Source organism: Cavia porcellus, unplaced genomic scaffold (assembly GCF_034190915.1).
Source record: "Cavia porcellus strain 051 isolate PalLab524CR breed Dunkin Hartley unplaced genomic scaffold, mCavPor4.1 scaffold_10, whole genome shotgun sequence".
NCBI classification, from domain to species: domain Eukaryota; kingdom Metazoa; phylum Chordata; class Mammalia; order Rodentia; family Caviidae; genus Cavia; species Cavia porcellus.
Window position 1 is genome coordinate 36,877,614 of NW_026947493.1, and position 22,896 is coordinate 36,900,509.

At 35.8% G+C, this 22,896-nt stretch overlaps 2 protein-coding genes across 14 annotated transcripts in view; one reads left to right on the top strand and one right to left on the bottom strand.

Moving 5' to 3' along the window:
• Ccdc66 (coiled-coil domain containing 66) overlaps positions 1-9,655 on the top strand; it is a 46,750-nt gene extending 37,095 nt beyond the window's left edge. For all 6 annotated transcript variants that reach the window (XM_013143870.3, XM_063257319.1, XM_013143871.3 and 3 more), the window contains 7 exons: positions 1,329-1,473; positions 2,227-2,343; positions 4,466-4,941; positions 5,421-5,461; positions 6,145-6,407; positions 6,661-6,782; positions 7,972-9,655. In XM_013143870.3, the coding sequence (XP_012999324.1) occupies positions 1,329-1,473; positions 2,227-2,343; positions 4,466-4,941; positions 5,421-5,461; positions 6,145-6,407; positions 6,661-6,782; positions 7,972-8,064 (1,257 nt within the window). In that variant the 3' untranslated portion in view covers positions 8,065-9,655. The remainder of the gene's footprint in view (positions 1-1,328; positions 1,474-2,226; positions 2,344-4,465; positions 4,942-5,420; positions 5,462-6,144; positions 6,408-6,660; positions 6,783-7,971) is intronic.
• Tasor (transcription activation suppressor) overlaps positions 1-22,896 on the bottom strand; it is an 82,633-nt gene that overhangs the window by 23,484 nt on the left and 36,253 nt on the right. The window contains exons 16-25 of one of the 8 annotated variants that reach the window (XM_063257312.1): positions 22,051-22,195; positions 20,526-20,585; positions 19,331-19,384; positions 16,690-17,495; positions 13,592-13,714; positions 13,130-13,289; positions 12,515-12,623; positions 11,041-11,219; positions 10,695-10,859; positions 9,129-9,825 (exon numbers count right to left, since the gene is read on the bottom strand). In XM_063257312.1, coding sequence (XP_063113382.1) covers positions 9,362-9,825; positions 10,695-10,859; positions 11,041-11,219; positions 12,515-12,623; positions 13,130-13,289; positions 13,592-13,714; positions 16,690-17,495; positions 19,331-19,384; positions 20,526-20,585; positions 22,051-22,195 — 2,265 coding nt within the window. In that variant the 3' untranslated portion in view covers positions 9,129-9,361. Of the gene's footprint in view, positions 1-9,128; positions 10,101-10,694; positions 10,860-11,040; positions 11,220-12,514; positions 12,624-13,129; positions 13,290-13,591; positions 13,715-16,689; positions 17,619-19,330; positions 19,385-20,525; positions 20,586-22,050; positions 22,196-22,896 lie in introns of those variants that run through there. The other 7 variants (XM_063257310.1, XM_063257314.1, XM_063257315.1 and 4 more) reach the window with 7 other exon arrangements.

Consider the following 22,896-nt stretch of genomic DNA (forward strand, 5'->3'; position numbering starts at 1 on the left):
AGTTACAGTACAAAGTTAAAATTACCCTGTGCTTGATTGTGGTGTCTTAGATACTCAATTTGTCTTCCTTTGGAGTATGATTATTAATTGTAGCTATTAGAAAAATGATTGGTCTTTCTATCCATATCAACGTATAAACAGAGTATTGTGAATTAAACCCAGTGTCTTCACATTGAACTACATCACTAGTCTTTTTTATTTTTATTTTGAGATAGGGTCTTGCTAAGTCGCTAAATTCCCCAGGCAGGGCTCGAATTTGTGATCCTCCTGCCTCAGTCACCCAAAGTGCTGGGATTATAAGTGCGTTCCACCATGTCCAGTTCATAAGCATATTTTTTCAGAGTAATTGGATTAATAGTACAGTTTGTGGCTGTGTTAGTGATTTCCTCTGTGCCAGGTAACGGCTTTTTTTAATTTCAAAGATACCTGGCTGGCCAAGAGAACTTAGTGATTCAGACAGGATAGGTTAGCATGGTAGCAAGTGCCATGTTTCAGCTAACCTGACAAAAACAAAGCACAGTGACATTCAGTTGCCAGAGATTTAAAGGTTTAGATAGTAGAACACAACTAGATATTGTGACACATTCCTGAGGTCCCAGTGGTCTGGGAGGCTGAAGCAAGAGGATCACAAGTTTGAGCCCAGGCAGGGTGGCTTAGCAAGAAGTCTCAACTAAGAAAGATAAAAGAAGATGGGTGTGGTTCAGCATGAAGACCCTGGTCTCAGTACTCTTGTCTGGGGGCAGAGGGAGTAGAGCACAGGCTACATCTTTTGTCTTTTCCAATTTGACATCTTGTACTCAACAACTGACTGGTAAAGGTAGAGGGTCTGGCTTCCAATTTGTTTGGGTTGAATAAGCTGGTTATATCGTTGTCCCATAAGAAGTAACCATATATGCATGAGAAAAGCATTATTTGTTCACATTGCTTGTGACATAGACAGGCTTACCTTTTCTCATTTGTCACCTTAATACAATTAGGAAGTTGACCGTCACTTGTCAAAACTTTGAAAACAGTATGGGTGAACTTTAGATGGATAAAAATAGTACTTATATTTGTGATTTGATATGGTTGTGGAAAAATACATTAAAATGTAAGCTGCAGCCAGGCATGATGGCATACATCTATAATCCCAGGTCTTGGGGAGGCCATGGGTCACAGGTTAGAGCCCAGCCTGGGCCACACAATGAGACCCCTTCTCAAAAATAAACGTAAGCTCCATTTGCGGGCCCTGTTAACTGTTAAATACCCTGGCAAAGGCCAGAACATACTGCTGAGAGAATAGTCAAGTCTGTAGTAAGTTTGACAGTTGTACATGCTGATGTTAACAGGAAATCATGGCTCTGAAGACAAGTGAGCTCTTCCAGACAATGCAGAGAGCACAAGAGCTGGCTCAGAGACTAAAACAAGAACAGAGAATCCGAGAACTGATTCAGAAGGGACATGATACTTCCAGATTGGCTAAAAATCTTGGTGGTAAGTAATTAACCAAAATTTTATTTATGATAGTTTTTGAGAATGATTTTAAATATTTGCCTATTATTAAAAATACACCTGAATAGACCTATTAAATATTTTTAAAGGTATTTCAGATCTTAAACTAGTCTGACCTTTAAAATAGGAGTAAATTGCCTTACATATACAATATGTCTTTCACCTATTACAATAATCCTGTGACACAGGGAGAAGGTGCAGTTTTGTTCTCATTTTTTCTAAGAAAATAATTATTTCTGCCCTACTCATGTCTGCTTGCCTCGCGAGTTCCCATTTTTTCCACCTTGGACCCACCTCACCGCATGGTTCTGTTCGATAAAAATCCCCAGAGAAGGTGGGATTCTCAGCAGCCTACTTAGGATTCCTCCTGTCTCTCTTTTAGACAGAAGCTTTCATTCTCTCAGTAAGTATATTCTGCTTTAAAAAAAATTGCCAAGTTATCTCCCTAAATTCAGTGAAGGATAAAGATGCAATTAACTTTTTGTAGGAAATTTATGCACATCGTTCTAAATGTTTTCTGTACCACTCATTCCGATTCAATTGAGTCTTGGGTTTACTTACCGCTATACATAGTTCTTGCTATCTAAAACCTTTTCAGTGCTAAGAATTGAACCCAGGACTCTTAGGCATGTCAGACAAGCACCACCAGTTAGCTGTATTCTGCCCCTTCTGTCCAATTTCCACTACCAGTAATTCAAAAGTGCTGTTCTGAGATAATGTATTTCTCTTTGCCAGCTGATACATCCATTAGCTCTTCAAATTCAAGATGCGGCTCTGATGAAGCTGGTGGTAGAACAGATACATGTATCAGCTCTGCGACTTCTCCCAAGAAGGATACTGGTGTGCAAACAGGTATTCGTGTGGTTATTTTTTTATTAGATTTTAAATTTGGAAATAAAAATCACAAAGCAGTTAGCATTTTTTTTTTACCACTCAAAGTTTAAAAGTTCAAGAAATTTGAAGTTTTTAAGAAAATAAAACCAGGTGTGGTGGCACACTCCTGTAATCCCGGCACTTGGGAAGTTGAGGCAAGAGAATCATTTGCAAGTTCAAGACCAGTCTGGGCTACAAAATGAGCCCACGGCCAGCCTGAACTGCACAGCAAGTCCCTGTCTCCAAAAGACAAAAAAAAAAAAAGAGAAAAAAAAAGGCATGTCTTGATTTTTAAGTTTTGAGATGCCATCCTTTTGAAGGGTTTTTACTCTTCAAAAACTACATTTTTGTAGTTTAGAATATTCACACTTGTGCATTCATAACCATAATCAGCTGCGAGAATCTTTTCATCACTCAGAAGAAACCTAGTAACCCATTAGCAATTTTCTGCTTCCCCTTTCCTCCAGTTCATGTTCTGTCTTAGAATATTAGCCTATTCCGGATATTTCATGCAACTGCAATATTGCCAAGTGGCCTTTTATTTGTCTGGCTTCTCTTTAGCATGCTGTTTAAGGTTCACCCTTGCTGTAGTATAAATTATTTTATCACTGTTTCATTCCTTTTTATTGTTGGGTCATATCTGTTTTTGTTCATTCACGAATTCATGGACATTTATTCCCACTTTTTATGTATATGTTGCTGTGAACACATACGTATTTGCATGTTGAGTCAGTAACCGTTTGCAGCATGTGGAAGAACTACTGAACTGTAAAACAACTGTATCATTTACATTCCCACAAATACTATATAAAGTTGCTGATTTCATGATTTCTTTTTCCAAGGAGGTTTTGTCTTAGTTTTTTTTTGAGACAGTCTTCTATGTAGTTCAGGCTGGCCTCAATGGAGATCTTCCTGCCTCAGCCTCCTGAGTGCTGGGATAACAGGCGTGTACCACCACACTAGCCAGAGGCTTTAAAACGATATCTTAAGTGGTATTGATTTGCATTGCCCCAGTGACAGCTAATACTGAGTATCTTTACATGTGCAAATGGTTTTAAGCTTTTTGCCATGTAATAAGGCAACATTTTGGGTATCATTTTAATATATTATCTGTGCTTAGGAATCCTTCAGCCCTTCACTTGTTTTTAGAAATTTTGCATGGCATAGGCTGTATTGCCTGGGCTGGTCTCAAACCTATGGGCTCATCTGATTCTGCCTTGATCTTCTGAGTCAGTGGGACTACTGACATACACTACTACACCCAGCTTTTCTTGAAGCCATTTCATTACCACTTGACCTTGTCAGTACTAGTGGCTATGAGGATAAAGTAGTAAATTAGAAACAAAACCCAGTTTCACTGTTTGTAAGATAGGAAATATCCCTATTCAAACCACTGTCTCAAACCCAAGATGTCTTAAGGAAATCTTAACACTGGACTACTTTCTGCCTTTTGGGCTTTATGTCAGTAACACATAGACGAGCCACATCATGTGAAGCAGACGGTGATGCTGGTTTTATGGCATTGTGGATCTGCTTGTGCCACTGAAATACATGCTTCGGAGTGATGAAAGTGGAGGTTTTGGAGAAATTATTGCCTCTGTGTACTGCTAACTAAAATGTAAAATGGTATAGCTGCTATAGAAAACAATATGGCCTTTCTTTAAAACATTAAAAATGGAATTACCGTATCACTCAGCAGTTTCACTTCTGGTATACACCCAAAAAAGAAAAAGTAAGGTCTCAAAGATACACTTGGATACCTGAGTTTATAGCAGCAATATTTTCAACAACTCAAAAGGTGGAAGCAAGCTATCTGTACAAATGAATGGGTGTACTATACAACAAAATATTAGTCAAAATTATGAAGTACACACCACAACATGGGCAAAACTTTGAGTATTCTGCCAAATGAATAAGCAAGTCTCAAAGCAAACAAAATTTCCTTTATCAAGGTCAATTTATAGACGAAGTAGAATGGTGGTTGCCAGTGCATAGTGCAGTCATCAGCTGTTCTTTCAGTTTCACTTCTAAAGTCTTAAAGGAAATGATTAAAATTGTTATATATACGCCTTTTTAAAAATACCTAAAAAACTTTTTTTAGATGGCTTTAACACAGGACTATTTACCAGTGCTGAACCACACTGTGGATCAATAGAGAGAGAAGTTATAAATTGTTCATCTGAGATGGCTGCAGAATTTAGCAGACAGTTTAACAAAGACAAGCAAGAACTAAGTGAGGATAAAGAAGCCAACTTAGAAAAAGAAAACAGTTGTTATGACCAGTGTAATCACTTTTTAAGAACAGAGAAGAAACAAATAAAACATACAAAGCAATGTCTTAAGAGGCCTGATTGGAATATAAGCAAGCCTCTCAAAAGGTATGTTCCAGCATCAGAAAAGTACCCTAAACAGCTTCAAAAGCAGAGAGAAGAAAAAAAGATACGACGACAGATGGAACTGCTTCATTTGGTAGAGAGAAATAACCCTGAGCACCTTTGTCAAAATAGAGGCACGTCACCAGAAATTCATCCATCTCAAGAAACTGATCCAGTGGTCAGGTGGCATCTGTTCAAAAAGGTAAAAGCGCATCTTACTTTCATTTCTCAATTTAAAGCCAAAGTGTTCCATGTCTAAACAAGCTAACAGCAAACGATAGCCTGTGGGCAAATCCATTTTGCAGACTATTTTGGCAGTTTTAGAGGAACATAGCTCTGCTTAGTCATTTTCGACTTTACTGTGCAATCTATAGGTGAGTAGGTGTGGCAGAAACCACAGGGCCCAAAAAACTGAAAAGTGTTTCCTTCGTGGCCCTTTACAGTTTGTACTTACAACTGAATGCTCTTCAATATTTCAATACCTATGCAAGACCCTTGGTTATATTCAGTGGCCAACTAGAATTTGGAATTACTGGTTTGACTGGAAAACTACTAAATGTCCCATTCCATTATCTACTATGCCACTCAAATACTGTCCTCAGATTACTTCAACAATAACCATTGAAGTACCTGAGGACATAGCAAAAAACTAAAAACTTGTTTTATATATTCATCTTTTAGGAAGAACCACCTCAGAAAATTTATTCATTCAGCAAAGAAAGGTATGTGGGTTATTTCTATAACTACTTAGTAGTTTATGCATGCAACAAGCGCTACAAAACATTTGCTCAAAAATCTAGGTGAGATTAGGCACCTAGTGCATAAAGACAGTAATTACAAAAAGACGAGGAGCACAGGTCCAAGGGATAGGCTAGCATTTTAGCTAGACTGGGCCAAAGTAGGAATGTGGGTGATGTTTTCTATTAGGATTTAACTGTTGATTTTCTAGATGCATCTACAATGCAGTAGGCATTCTACTTAGGTTGGGGAAGAAAATGAGGGATTGGTAAAGAATGAGAAATTCAGTTAAGCAACGGGAGATTTAAAACTTACAAATATTTTGTGACTTGTATGTACGAACTAGTAGTTTAGAGTTGCCTCAGAAGTCAGTATAATAGTAAATTTAGTTAAGATGGTGAGGAGTGAGTTTATGATGAATTATCTAAGAAATGAGGCTTAAATTAACCCAGCTACCACCAATTTTAGAATCCAGCCATTTTTCTCTATTATATGAAATATATATATATCCTTAGCTTAAGGCTGGTAAAATGTCAAATTTAGGATATTAACATGAGGCTTCTAAAGCTGGTACAGGTACATTTCAAAAAACTTGAAATTTGATTAAAGAGATGTGTTTAAAATACACAATTTCTTATTAAAATTTATGACTATTTTTTAAAAATAGGTTTCAATCATCACCAGTTCCACCAATGAAAAGCAGGACACAACAAACTCAGACTACTGCATTCCACTTACCACTAAAAAATAGTAGCTATGAAAGAGAGAATCTGATGCTAGGAGATAGTCCAACAGAATTATCAGGAGGGATGCCTGAATTGCCCCATTTTATTCCCTATGTTCGAACAAATGAGATCTATTACCTGGATCCAGATGCACCACTGTCTAGGTCTTCAACTGAGGACCCTCAGTACCAAAATAATTCCTATGGTAAGTAAACCATGTATTCTTCTAAGAAAACTGAAGATTAGTATGTTACCCCCTAACCCTAATTTTGTGTGTAACATCTGCACCTAGTCCTAGAAAGTATCTTGTAATGTATGCCTTGTATGGTAGAATGAATTTTAAGATTTTATGCATCTGTACTTTCCCCAGCATACAGATTTATAAAATGAATCCATATACTACAGCCTAAGGCTATATTATTAGAAAAGTATTTAATTCTTTGTTAATTTTATCTTAGATTGTGACCAAGAACAGCTATTCAGCTGTGACCAAGTCAAGGATCCACTTCTTAATCCTAACTTGCTGAAAAAGAGAGATAGACAGCAAGCAATCCTTAAGGGACTATCAGAACTGAGACAGGTATGAGCTTTTCTCCAAGGCTAGACATGACTGTTCTGTGTGGACTGGAGGGAACTGTGGCTGAATATTGTGATTTAGATTACTTAATCACATACTTCAATTAAATGGAAATAAAATGGAACTTTTCTCAAATTTCCTTTCATCTTACCATCTTCAAAAATTTCAGTATAAAATCATAACACAGTTTAAATATTAAGATAATTTTATTAAAAATGCATACATTTAAATGGCAAACATAATCAGTAATACTCTAAAACCTAAGACAAAAAAATACAACTATGCTTTAATGGATGTGGGCTATGGTTCTTTTTCTATGTTGGCAGCCTCAAACTGAACATTAGCATCTGTCCCAAAAAATTACAATTCAGTATGAAATTATATACATAACCTTACCAGACTTTTTCTCCCAGACCAATTTTTGTGGCATCTCATAACCGATTATTAGATGGCTGCAGCTATTGAAGCCTACCCCTGAGCTTTTTTGATTCATGTGTGTTCATAATATTTAGAAAACATCTAAATGTGTTCTTTTTCACTTCTTAGTCACTCACCAATTCCAAAAGGTTGTTTCAGGCATTGCTTTTCTTTTATAGTGCTAGAAAACGGCCCTACTTTGGCCTGTTTATTCATTTTAAGACAAATTAACAAAGATGGTTATAGATAGAAGAGTTACAGAACTGTCTTGCTAACTCATGAACTTTCTGAAGGCAGAGGTTTTCAAGGCAAGAAGAAGGGAGAAATATTACACACATTCACCAAATCTATCCTTATTTCAGCAGAATTTTTGTATTAGTCACTAAGATTTGTGCCATCAAGAATAAACAATGGCTACAAAGATGACTTCTTCAGTGTCTCATCTCCATTTTAAGAGCACTTGGGAGTAGAAAGGATTTCATCTTGAAGCCTTATTATTATGGAGGTTTGGTCTCATCTCTATTGGTTATGTTTAAAATACAATCTTATATAAATACCTGTGTAATATCCAAATTAGGTCTAGTACAAGAATACCTGTGTAATATCCAAATTAGGTCTAGTACAAGAATTATTAAAAAATTTAAGACAAGGCTCTGGCTGTGGCCAACTAGTAACACTTCTATTCTGAGCTGACTACTAATAGGACAAGAAGATAAGGAATAATTTCCAACTTGGCTACCATATATACTTTACTAATCTATTACTGTGATTTCAGGGCCTTCTCCAGAAGCAAAAGGAGTTGGAAACTAATCTCATGCCTTTAGCTGCAAATCAAGAAAAGAATTTTAGTTCTTCATTTAAAATTTAAAAAGCAGTTTGTCTTCTAAATGATAAAATGTGCTCATTACTCAACTGTATTCAAATAGCCTAGTTCTGTTTTTCAAATGGTCACTAAAAAAACTGGCACATTATATAGTAAAATGTTTTGTCTTAATATTTTCTGCTGTCACAGTCTGTTTATTGTAAAGTCTTAATTTTATGATCTATTAACATTGTTCTTCCAAATTTGTAATACCAGTCATACATGTTGTTGAATAAAAAGTTCTAGGTGCCACATCTAGGCTGTTACTAAAAATAACCAAATTCAGTCTATGCTCCTATAAGTTTCTCATTGCTTTAAAATGTTTTTATGATTTTTATTATAGAAACTGCAATTTTCAAAAACACAGAGGTCAATTTTCATAAAGAGGCTGAAGCAGGAGGATCACAGTGCGTAAGAGGCCAGTCTGAACTGATTAGTGAAATCTTGTCTCAAAGACTTTGAAAAAAAATAACAGAAAAGAGAGGCACTAGATATGGGTTAGATAAAGGTTTGAAATCTATTTCCATCATATATTTTATGTGTGAATTGACTGTAAGACTAAGGTGCTGAATAAATGGTTAAATAAGACCACTCAAAAATATACATCTAAGAATACAAGTTCCAAATTGTTTAATGCCTTTGCTAACAATAGAAGCCCCAAGTTTTAAAACTGATTTGGTCAATGATTATTACATAAGCACTGAAAATCACAATTATTAAATACTATCAAAATCAAAACTGAAGTGAGCTGAATTTTAGACATCCAAGCCTATAAGATTAAAAAATAATTCTGCTTGCTATTAAATCCTACTAAGTTCTTGAGGTACAAAGCCAAATTCTTATAAATACTAACATCACTGGCTTATACCTGTGTAAAACATTATACAAAAGCTTAAATCAAAATAGTCTATTATCTAACATTAGAGGAAAAAAGTGAAACCACTGCTTTTTACCATCCTTCTATAAACATCTAATTTTACATATAAAACAGGCTTCAATTTGAAGCTCAAGTACAGGTAACAGACAACACAGAATTTTAAAAGTGCCAACATGAGAATTCAAGTACAATATATGTTAGAAATATATATATTTATTTCAGTTTTCAGACGTTTAAACTGTTACAGGCCATCATGATTTAAATAGGAGGAAATAAACATTTCAGAAAGGGTAAGAAACCTTGTGTTCAAAGAATATAAATTGGTAATTCACTGTTAAGAAACAGAAGAGGTCTGCAACCTGTTTTTTTAAAAGTTACTGTATCTTTTTTCAGCATGGCCTGGAAGAATCTTTTTTTTTCTCCAATTTAACGGAGATTAGACTGAGTATAAGCAGGTAACACGTAACTTTCATTTTGAGACTGACTTGATGAAAGGGCGTATGATGTTCCCAGGAAAGTCTGATGAGTGAGAACATTAAAATGACTGAACTGATGGGACATATTTAATGGACTCTGAGAAACCTGAAAGATGCTGTATGAATCTTGTTCTGCCGAACTGCTGTTTTCTCCTTCAGGACACACTGTATCAATAGAAGTTCTCTCCTCAGAATCAATTTGGGAAGTCTTGTCTTCTAATAAACCTTTTTGTATGTCAAGGGATGATTGCAACCCAATTTGAGTATTCCTTTTTTGATCTCTTCCACTTGATCCTTTGATTTCTTTCTTCAGAATTTCTGAATGAAAATTGCTGCATACTTCTATATGTGAGATCTCATCCCCTGAATCCAGAGACATATCCTCTTCATCCTTTTCATCGTTTTCTAAAAGAGCTACATTCAAAAAACAAAAAGTCCTCCTCTATTGAAATACACAATTTGTTTAAGTTTTAAAGTTACACTACTCACACAATATAACGTGTCAGGGTCAGCAAGTCCACCATCCCTTAAAGCTTGGTCTTCTGCCACAAGGTCACTTAGTCACAACACTCACACTAGGTGTGAATGTCCAGATAATCCGATGCTAAAAGCTTCTGCGAAATGTGTTCACGTTTAATGTTGGGAAATCCCAACTCCCAGCTCCAAAGGGGTTAATGTCAAAACAGCATCTAAAGTTATACGGTAATTCAGTATTTGGCAAGACAAATGTAAAATAAAACTTCTGACATCTAGCTTCACTGAATTACTAAATGGGTTAGCTGTATCTAATGTTTGATCATCTCTGCTTTTCATCAAAAACAATAGTACATGTTTCATTTTACACAGATCTGGAACCAAAGCAGAGGCTATCTCACAAAAGACTGAGGCTATGATAGCCTTACTATAATTAAATTGCTTTATAAATCTGAAGTTTAGTGGCCCACAGCTGAATCCCACTAATCAGTTTCCTACTTTTTTCTTAATAAAGCCCCTTTGGACAGCAGTCAACAGTTTACGTACCCTCAGAGAAAATGCATAATCCATAGTATCACAGTCCACAGTATAAACAGTGCATAAGGCAGTCTATAACTAAAAACTCTAACCACGGTACGATACATGAACAAATCTAGTGCATTTTAAATCTCAGAATGATCAATGCTCTGAAACTAACCCTCTTTATACGACATGAATGGCTTCAAAATAGGCATTTCATTATTTAATTACAGACGAAAACATTCCTCTTTTTCTGTCTGCCTTAAATGAAAAAACTGCTGAAAAGTTACCTGACTGAGACTCAAGAGTCTGATTAGCACCAAGGAACGGAAGGCTTTCTTCTGCGACAGAGTTGTGATAGCCCACGAGACTTTTAAAGTTTTGCATAAAGTCTTCAGTGGTTGCAACTACTATTCCATTATCTGTGTAACTGGAAAGTATCTTGATACTCTTTTCTAAATTAAAGAACAGATTGATCATAAACCAAGTAAAAGTGCACATGGACAAATAAAATGCCTCCCCACCCATCCTCAACCGTATCCTTTTCTACTCATGTTCAGAATTATAGCTTCACAGCTCCACAAAATCCACTGATACTCATGTATTCATAGTAGAAAACCTAAGTTCTCTCATTACCTGTTAAAAACACTGTATGTCGCTGCTGTATGTTCTGAGCTTGAAGTCTGATAAGGCATTCTAGTTCTGGAGCATTGCGAGTCTGAGAATCACAACTGTGGTATGACAAAATTTCAACCAGATGTTTCTTCTGATAGACATTCAGAAGTGTCAACAGACTTAGAGCTTTAGCATTCAATCTGAAAGTAAGCAGAATCCACTATCCATATCTGCACTAAAATTTAGTATAGAAATTTTGCTTTAGATTAAAACCATTGGGGCTGGGGAGTTAGTGGCATAAGCGCCTTGCCTTGCAAGTGTGTGGTCCTGAGTTCAATCCCTGGTACCGATTAAAAAAAAAAGATGAAAAAAATAGTAGATTAATGACTAAGGCAAGTAATGACTGCTTGGTTTAGTACCCGACACAAGGTTCTTCTTAGGGTAGAGGAACAGTAGGAATTACACAGCCCTTATATAAGATGGAGAGCTGAGGGAAGTTACTCAATTTACACTAAAATCTTATTCTAGCTACTAATTAAATACAATAGCCTTTGGTTTTATTAATCTTGAATTTTAATGGACAGAGTATCAATAAATACAAATTACATAAAAGCATATACAAATTAAGATTTCCCAAGTGTCTACTTCATGGGCTTTAAAGATAACTAAGTTTAAAAAAAGTAAATTGCTGTTGGGGTTAGTGGCCCATGCCTGTTATACCAGTTACCTAAAAGACAGGCACAAAGATCAAAAGTTTGAGGCTGGTCTGGAGACCTTATCTCAGAAAGGTATAGAGATGTAGCTCAAGGATGGAACATCCTAAGTTTGAGCCCCAGTACCACCAACAAAGGGATAAAAGAAAAGATATTGCTACAACTTTTCTAAGATGTGCAATAATTCAAAATTATTTAAAGCTCAATTTTCTGAAAAGTACTATGGGGGCAAAAAAGGTATGGTGCATATGCATATAACTTCAACACTCTGGAAGGATAACTGCAGGTTTGAGCCAGCCTGGGCAATTTTGCAACCTGACAAGACCTTGCCTCAAAAAATAAAAAGACTGGGTATATAGCTCAGTGCATAAGCTCTTCCTTAGATTCCCAGTATCACACAGGCAAGCAAGCAAATAACTGGTTATTCTATTCACAATACCTTAGGGCAATTTTACCTACAGAGACAACAGAACTTCACCAAGTATCTACTTATCATATTCTAAAAAGACTACAATAATTTGGTATTTATACTCCTTTATGACTGGCTATGAAAAACAGCAGTGTCCATAATCTACAAACCGATAACAGAAAAATTTTTGTAAAACACAATGTTAAAGGGGCTGGGGATTTAGCTCAGCGGCATAAGCGCCTGCCTTGCAAGCAGGCAGTCATGAGTTCGATCCCTGGTACCGGTAAAAAAGGAAAAAGCCAAAAAAAAAACAAAAAAAAAAAAAACAATGTTAAAATCAACCACCATTATATACTTATTTTCCAAATCTTACCTGCCCAGTTCCTTTAGTCTTTTCTGAAATTTACAGTGGACTTTCCACTGCCATTTTCCTTCTGGAGTACTAAGTTCTTCAAGGAATGTCAAAAAAATTTTAAGGCTCTCTGTTAGAGATAATGAAGTTCGATAAGTAAGAATCACCCCACACCTGAATTATCAAAGTGTTCATATTATATAGGAACTCATACTTCTCTATGTACTATTTTCATTGTCTTTTACCTTCCTCTAAAGGGAAAGAGAGCTCTAAGAATGTAGTATACCTATAAAAAATACACTGATGACAGTACCAGGAACAGCAGCACAGGAAAAGAGGGAAATGTCCTAGTTATCTGGGGAAAGTACCAGTTGTGCCAGGTATGACAGCACATGCCTGCAATCCCAGGACTCAGGAGGCTGAGGAAGGAGGATCATTTCAAGTTCAAAACCAGCCTGGGCTACAAAGTGAGCTCAACACCACCCTGAACTGCATAGTAAGATCCTTTCTCTAAGACCAAGAAAAAAAACAAAAGACCAAAAAAAAAAAAAAAAAAAAAAAGGTACCAATTGAGAGTTTTAGTTTTCTAACAATATGAGGGTGAGGGGGATTATATGCTCAAAAGAATGATCTTACCAATTGTGACAACCTCTGGATTTAGAATTGACTCATCAGACACAATAATGCCTCCAGACACAAATAACTCATTGTATGTATGATTTTTAACATCATCTAGGCTATCAACACCAGCAAAACTAACACAAGGAAGGGTCTTTAAAGTCACCAAGCCAGGAACCTATTGAAAATCAAAAGAGAAAGAAGGAATGAACTGAAACTTGTATGAAGTAACCTCCAAGAAAAGCCCAACAAAATATAATAAGGCTCACCCACATTACTGCGTTTACCTGGCAAGTCATATACAAAAATAATTTTCTCTACATCATTTCCCAATATAATACAACATTTACGTACTGGTGACACTACCATGAACAAAAGTACATTAGGGACACAATTTTACCTTCAAAGCTTATTTTAAAAACAGCCTCACAGATTAAAAAATGTTTTAAAAATTAAAAAGAATTTGATGTAATATTCTACCTTGTGAATGAAACCTGCAATGTCTTCATTTTGAATAATAATCAATAGTTTATCTAATTTTGATCTTCTTTCCAAAAACTGTTCCGGATGACACTCTGTATTGCCTAATTTGGTAAGATACTCCTATTAAAGAAAAACCACCAAATCAGCATTAAGACTTTTTGCAAGTATCATTTTAATACTAGAAATGCAACATAAAGTGATAAATTTATTTACTACTAGGAAACAACCAGGAGACCTTAGTGCTCCACCACTCTTACAGAAGAGGAATAAAAAGGTCAAAGTTTCACAAATCTCGTTCAAAATGTGGGAGTTATGCAATTAAAGCCAAGTAAATGCCAGTGTGAGATGGCAGAACTGTTAAGAATGATGTAGCCCAAATTCGTGAGCAGGCTCTTATTTACTATGGGAAATCCAGAGCCTAGTCATTACGTACTCCCTCCCTCTCTCCCTTTCCTTACTCAGGCCCTGGGTTACCTACAACACTATTACTGGTATATGCCTCTTCAGGGTCACAAAAAGCTTTCATAACATCTTAAGATCACTGAATTCATGACAACCCAAAAAGTATTCATATAGAGCCTTAGTATGCTCAATGGGATACACATACTAATTTGCTATTTGTGTCAAGTTTCCATCTTTGAGCAGAGCAGACCATCACATTTAAGACCTCTGTCCATGCTGGTGACTTGGTACTACGTTTCACAGGACACAGGCAATACATCAGTCTATACAGGGTTCCCTTTGCTCTTTGCTTGCTCGTAGAATCCTAAACCTTGAATCACAGGATCCTAGAGGTCACAGTCCTCACTTCACAGCTACAGGAGGTTAATTTTCCAAAGGTCAGCATGGCTGGTCAGATACCCATAACCAAAGCCCCGCATGCTCAACAAGCTATTTTTTCAAGAGCTGCCTGAAGTGTTACATCCAAGAGAACATTTCCACAGTACATATCCCTTAAATTGAGGCAGCATATTCTACATTGATTTTGTTCTAACCTCTGAAGCTTGTAGGTATCTCAGACTTTGTTAATCAAAAAGAGTATTATGTCTGACAGCCCCTGCTGGCAATTTTGGTGTTTGTACATTAAGAAACTTTAAACACAATTTTAGATAAGATAAACTTTTAGATTAGATAATTCATACTGTAACAATATAGTTTTGACTACGGAAGTTATTTAGATTTTAGTATCATAACATTTTTGTTAGAAAATTTCCAGTGGATACTGACTAGAAGAATTAAAGTGCCAATCTGATTTTGTATCAGATTTGTAACATAGTCATTATTCTTTATTAAGTAAATAATGAAATTATGTGTCTATGCTAGACAATTAAAACCACTATTCATAAGGAAATGTATGTCCTTTGATCTAAACACCTCACAGGTATTACAATCCATTTTTAAAAGATGGAGGGAGGTGGAGTTAATTCTGAGCACGCCAGAACTCTTCGTTTCTCTCACCCAGCCCTCCACCAATGTGGTGCTATTTTCCAAAGAGTTCTGTGCTTGGAAACATGTTACCCGGGAGGGAAACAGTTGGGAAGCTCTACATTCTATCATACATGGCAAAAATAAAACCAAATCTGATTTCATTTTCTCAGGAAAACAATAAGATTGAGTACTCTGAATTCTCTTTCATTGCTATGCTTTTCAGATCCTTGTTGGGTACACAACTCATGACAGACACAGACAGACCCTCAAACAGACAAAAGAAACTTAATGACCTGTCAGCAGTACTGTGCTAGACCACTCCGGGGTGTAAGTTACTATATTTATAGTCCCTCTGGTCCCTCTGCTTCCTCTAACAAAACAGGGAGATGTTCTATAGTGTAAATTATTTATATTCTAGTATAAGTAAATTCCACAAATGGAAACAAGTGTTTATTTTAAAACCCCAGGCATCCCATTAAGGAATTAAATTAAATCTTATGTTTAATAAGCATTAAGTAATAATACTAAACCACTGATAATTGTTTCAATGTATTATATATAAATTATCTACTGTGAATAAATTTTACATATTTATGTCTTAATACACAATGGGATGTATGTTTAAAACACTTGAAATGTTAGGTCTACTCTCCAACTTTAAACAAAAAGAAATACACTGAGAAATTTTCATAACTGGGGAGTCTTTCATTTTTTTTTTTACCCAATTAAAGCCATAGGGAATCATGACAAGTTATCAAGAAACACCAAAAGGGGGGCTGGGGATTTAGCTCAGCGGCATAAGCGCCTGCCTTGCAAGCAGGCAGTCGTGAGTTTGATCCCCAGTACCGATAAAAAAGAAAAAGGCAAAAAAAAAAAAAAAAAGAAACATCAAAAGAATGTATCATTAGACCATCCCTGCACAGTTTTGACTAACAAAACTCCATGTAAGATAAACACTGGCAGCCAGATATGTTTAAACACTGGCAGCCAGACCTGTAATCCCAGCACTGGGGAGGCTGAGGTGGGAGGATCGTTACGAGTTCGAGACCAGCCTGGACTACAAAGTGAGCTCAAGGCCAGCCTGAACTGCATAGCAAGACCCCGTCTCAAAAAAGACCCCCCCCCCAAAAAAAATATAAACACTGGCAACTTATTTTACTTCCTATTTTTCCCTCCTCATTAAAAACCCAAGCAAGTAACACTTTGTTTTTTTAGAAACAGGGTCTTAGTACACAGCCCAAGCTGGCCCCAAACTCACAGGGATCCTCCTGCCGCAACCTCCCAAGAGCTAGCATTACAGGCATACACCACCACACCTGCTAAAAGCAATATTTAAAATCTCTATACTTTAAGGATATTTGGAGTACGTACATAATAGAGAGTGATTTTTCTTCTTTTCAGTAAGATCAAACCCAAGGTGTTGTACATTCTGGGGCAAGCACTGTATCGCTGAACAGTTATGTATGCACAAATGTTCTTAAAAATTATACATAAGACTCTAAATTCTGAGATACTTAGATCTCAAGTTCTCAATTCCATTTACTAATCCAGTTTAATTACTAAATTATGAAAATGTGTAGTGAACCTTTTTTAAAACTCCACTTTAAAGAGGTTAGACCAACAGGACAAGTTTTTACAGCATTACTATCACATTCTTGTTTAGTTACCTTTATTTCTTTACAGAGCATACTTTCTTCTTCTTCATGAATATAGAACTTCACAGTATTTTTCTGGACATCTTTCATGATTTTAACCAAACTATTGAATACTTCAGGTTCTAACTGGCTTATGAAATTTGAAAGAGCAGGTTGGGCAGAAATGTTTACATCACTGGGTGATTTTGTTTCTTTTTCTACTGGTTCCCGGACAGAATCACCAGGTACAGTATGATCAGAAGTCAACACTAACTCAGTAGCATGGTGTGGCTGGTTCATTTCTCCCTCAGTTAAACCCAAAGTTGAAGAGGAATGCTGTTCTTGAGAGCTTGCATCTTTCAAAGCATCACTACAAACTGGCTCCAAGAGGTGCTTATTGTTCAAGTCACTTGAGGAAACTGGTACATGCCTTCCAAGAGGATTTAATGCTATCGTAGTACTAAAATCATTAGAATTAACTGGTGGCAAATTCTCACCCTTAGCTGATGCTTTAATAATAATTGTATTTAGCTTCTCATGCAAACCATCTACAAATTCCTGTACACCAGCTTTGGAAGTCTTAGAATGTATGAACTCGGAAAGCCGTTTTATCTTCTCTTGTGTTGAAAAGACAGGTGTAGAAATTTTACTAATATAGAAAACATTGTTTTGCTTCAAAATCTCTTCTATCTTCCTAGAAAAGAGACTGTACTCTCCTAACACTGTTCTCTCTGTAGTTTCACTCACTGCAGACGGCTCTGCTGCTGGCACACACTGCTCCTCCAATGCCACCACCTGACCTGTCAACACGTCCTCCTCTGTGGTGCCCTTTAGTGTGTCTGTAAATGGAGAGGATGGAGACTGGTAATCAGAACTTCTCTGTCTACTTATTACTCGGGGATCGTTAGGAAAGGTCTCCTGTGGTGGCAGACATACCAGTTGTTCGTCTGGTGATTTCATACCTATATAAGAAGAGTTATTATTATGACAGCAATAAAAAAAAATCAGCATTTGAAAACAAACTCTTAAATCAGGAAAAAAAGGTCAAGTATATATTTAAGAACTAAATTAGGCATCAGAGGTAAAACAGAAAACCTCAACTACTGATGTGCACCCTTTTTCCTATCTGCCCAACCTACTTAGGCTGGACTTTATATATCAGTATGCAGAGTAACAACTCTGAATATTATTTCTTTTCAAAGTGTTCAATGGATCCTCTATGACATCAATACAAGTTAAATCATTGCTTCTTTTTAGTTCCCTACCATTCTATAGATCTTAATAAACACAGTTTAACCAGAGTGGTCAGTTACATTAGCTTTTCAACTACTGTATTCCTTGCTAGGCAATGTCAACTATGACAGCACTTGCTTAACATGAAAATGAGTACAAGGCAACTGAAAGAGTGCCAAACAAAAATGCTGTGAGATTAACTGTCAAGCACATTAGGCTTTAGGAATTGGGATAATCTTCTGTTTTCAGAATCTCTCTCACAAGGCTGCCGAGCAGATTTCCTGCAATGTTAGGAAAACGTTAGTTCATTGTATCAGAAAAAAAAGCTCAACAAAACAGGAAGAAAATACATTTCATAGTTGTATTAAAAATAATACTTTGATAGCACTTTCATAAGTATTTCATTTTGTCTGGAAACAATTCCAAGAGAAATAAGGACAACTACTATCTCATCTTCTCAAAAATAAAGAGAACTTTCAGTTAGTTGATGATAGTAAGAGCTACAAAAATCATCATTTGTCCCAAAAATTCTTTTTTTTTTTTTTTTTTTTTTGCAATGCTGGGGATTGAACCCAGGGCCTTGAGCATACTAGGAGAATGATCTACCACTAAGCTATATCCCCAGGCCTTGTCCCAAAAATCTTAAATTCAAACATGGTACTTTTTCAAAGCATTTCAAAATAAGTATTCTAAATCCACCTTAAGAAACAAGGGAAAATATATTTAACTTCAATTTACAGTAATACATTTTAGGAAAACTATTGATGATCTTTGCTTAGAAGAAAATATACTAGTTTCTTTCTAAAAATTACTGATTTTCCTTAAAACTTAGCTGATTGCTACTGTAATATAGGAAATATTATCTGTAAGTCAGAAAGTCTAGCTAACAGGTTTCAAACCCATGATAGAGTATAACATTCTCTACCAATCCTGGTGATTACTATGAACCACTGCGTGCATTAACTCCTGCAAAAACACTTGTTAGTAAAGATTACAGTAGGTCCACAGGGAGAAGTTAAAAGAGAAACGAAGCATCCATCTTGTAGAGATAAGAATTATAACTGTATAAAATTGATAAAACAAAATCCAACTTTCTGTAAGCTTATATACAATGTTGGGCTGCAGATTGGCTCAGTGGTAGAGCTCTTGCCTTGTACACTAAGGACCTGGGTTCAATCCCTAGCACTACACACACAGAAAAAGAATATTCAATGTCCTCCTTGAATCTACAATATTAAAATAGTTTAATACACAAATGTCTAGGAAGTTGACCTGTTGAAAGGAAACTAAGTGTACTTTCTTTAGTATATTTTGTTTCTTGAATTATGTACCATTTGAAACATCTGACTTACTTAAAAAATGAATTGTGTTTTATAAAATAAATGGGCTGAAGATTACCCATAATTTTAAAATTTTTTAATTATTATTTTAAATGAAATACCTGCTCCTAAAATTTGAGGTTCAACATCAGACCAGTAAGTTTCTTCCTGAAGGACTATGGATAAAGAAAAAAATGTTTTAAACTTAAAATATAATTTAAATCCACATAGAAAATTTTCCAAATGACAAAACTCTAAATCAAATAAAATCCTTTCAAAAAACGTAGCCAGGTTTGGTGGTACATGCTTGTAGTCCCAGGCTGAGGCAAGAGGACTGCTATGAGTTTGAGGCCAGCCTGGGCTACAAAGAAAGTTCAAGGTAAGCCTGAACTTCTTGGTAAAACTCTGTATCAAAAAGACACTAAAAAAAAAAAAAAAAAAAAAAAAAAGAAAGAAAGAAAGAAAGAAAAGTAAGTAAACACCACTTAATTTTACTTTAATCAGAGCCAGGGATTTAACTCAACAGCATAAACATCTGCTTGGCAAGTACAAGGTCATGAGTTCAACCCTCAGTACCAAAAAAAAAACCCTTCTTTTAAATTTTAACCAAATACTTGGATTAACAAGTGAAAGCAGTAAATTCTCTAAAGAAAACATCATTCATATTACTTTTAGTTATAAAATATGAATATAATATCCAAAATAAGAGGAATAGATTCCTATGGAAGGTTATGAAGCACAAAGATACCTGCTATTCCTAATGACAAAGAATTACTGATAAATGCACAACTAAACACTTAGCAGTCCAATTATTTAAATACAGGATGACCAACACTTGTCTATTTCTTCTCTAATTTTTATATCATAATAACAGGAAATATAAAAATGACAATCTTGCTGGGTGTGGTGGTATACTCCTATAATTTCAGCACACAGGAGGATGAGGCAGGAGAACTGCCTTGAGTTCAAAGCCACTCTGGGATACATAGTTCAAGGTCTGCCTGAACTACACATAATGAGACCCTGTCTCAAAAAAAACAAATTTATCAAATTTATTCAACACAAAAATCAAATGGTTAAAATGACACCTGCCCTAACAACACTTAGGATAGTCAGTACATAAAGAAGTATGCTGCCCAAGTGACACACAATTTAAAATTAACTGCTAAGTAATGATTTATATATAAATATAGCATTGTCTAAATTTTCTATAATTAATAAAACTTTTATCAATGACCTATTGATGGAGAACCAGAAATTCAAGCAGCAATTATGAAGAAAGACACACTGGAAGGAAAGCAAAGCAAGTCTTCTCACCTGGTATTTGTTTCTCGCTGTGTTTCACCAGCTGATCTTCTGGGCTTTTTGTGTCCCCTCCTGAGGTAAAGCAATAGATTTGTACTCTTCATACAGCACTTTTCAGACAACCCCAAGTCTTAACAAATGTCAGTATTCCTTCTTCTGCCTAAAATATTCCTGGTAAGTCTTAGAAATAGGAAGTTGCTTCCCATTCAGGTGATGATGGGCTATCAATACCTAGATGCCATTCCTTCAAATGGCTGTCAACACCAAGTATGAACTGTTTAAATGAGGAATGCTTAGGACATACTTGCCTATTCTACTTTTCTCACATGAGCTAACATCTCAGCTCAAAGAAGAAAGGGGGAGGGTACCACTTCCCACTGCATCATTTCCTCTGGGCCACTTCCCTTTTCTAGTAAGTCACTAAGTAAAGAACAGGACTGAAGCCCATAGAAATTCAAGTTTTAGAAATTCTCAAAATCCTTGTAAGTCTTCTAAGTTTGAGATCACAAGCCAAGCTATTTTTTTTTTTTATCAAAAAGTCAGTTTTTCTTAAAGGTTAATAAATGAACAAGATGTTCCCTGAATACATTTCCAAAAACAGTCACCAAAGATGAATAAGAACTTGGAATATTAAAGAGTATGTATTTATATGGATTTACACAGAAATTAGAATATTGTAAAAAAATAACTCTTCCAACATTTGCCTAACTCTTCTTGTCCTATGGAGCAAGAAGCTTTAGCACAGGCCAGGGTTTTAGATCAGCGGCACACACGCCTGCCTGGCAAACACAAGGTCCTGAGTTCGACTCTGGTACTAAAAACAAAAAAGCTTTAGCATATATGCATTTGATTACTGCAAGCCATGATCTAAGACAATCTAATCGTTTTAAGACAATTCAGTATTAACACATTCACAATGAGGCTGAAATTTATGTCTTGCTGCTGGAAAACTTGAACCACTGGCAGTATATGCGTGACTGTCACACTGGGCAGCTTTTCATTAATTTTATTAGTAAAAAGACTGATAAAAGTAATTACATTTGTTTGCACCATGCGTGTTACAAGTAGCCCAATGTCATGCATGTACCACCAGGGATTTAAGCTGACAGGAACAAGTTAAGAAATCACACAATTAAACCTTAACATGACCACTTATTGGAAGACAATTTGTTATAGCAAAGTATAGGAAGTATTAGCTGCCAAAGAGCATCATTTATTTATATAGTTAACTTTCCTTTAAGAAGTTTATTTTTTGACAATTTTGAGTTGATCATCTGCAAATCTGATTCCACGGGGGAGAGGTATGATCTAAATCTCTCTGCTAATAGGGCCTTTTGAGACATTTGATAATGCTGACCAAGAACAGCGTCACTCAGTGACAAACACTGCACTGTTCAAAATAAAAAACTGAAGATGTCACAGCCAAATAAGATGAAGCATCTTAGTGACCCAAGTAGAATATAAAAGATGAAATCCTTCAGGAACCTGATCCCTAAGTAAAAGGAAACAATGTAAGACCTACCACATTTACTCTTACCTGTAATTGGAATCAGTTTCCAATGTATTTCAGTCTCTTCAACATTATTTGACTTAGACTGTTGTCTATGGAATCCATGTTCAATGGGAACAGTGGGGCACAAACTGCAATCTTCAAAATTATTCACGTTAACTGAATTTGGATCCTAAAATTAAAGTACATATTCAGTAGCTCTCTTCTTAGTAAATTTAAATACCAAGAATATTTTTTCAGAGAAAATTCATAAAATTTAACCTAAACACCACAAATTAGTATCTACAAGGTAAAATGATAATACTCTATCTTAAAACAAAAATAAATTCTTCCTCTCAAAATGTAATTTGGTGTTTATTACAGAAGTGACTCAGAACTTACAGGAAAGTACTAGACAGTAAATATTTTAGACTTTGCATGCCGTATACTGTAGTTTAAAAACAGCCATAGATGATCTGAGGATCTCTTGAAGATCATTATGTGAAATAACCACCCCAGTTATGCTTCTACCGCCTTGTTTTGAAGGCCTATACTGTCAGTGTTTTGGGCTGTTTGCTATGTTGTCTTTTTTTGTTTCATGTTTTTCTAGTACTTTGTTTTGTTTTGTTTTTCCCTCTAATATAGAAAGGATAGGTATACACGTAGAGACTCATACATGTATAGAATGTCTCCTAAACAGTTTATGAGAATCGACTGATGAAATGAATGATGAAATGAACATCTACTTTGAAGAGACATTATGGTACCCAGTGCTGATTCTGTAGCATCATGCTGTGAAATCCAGCAATACTGTTATTCTTTGTTCAGAGTGATTTTAGTCTGTTTTGTATTGTTCAGTTTCAACCTACATGAAGGAATGGACAGCTATTTTGA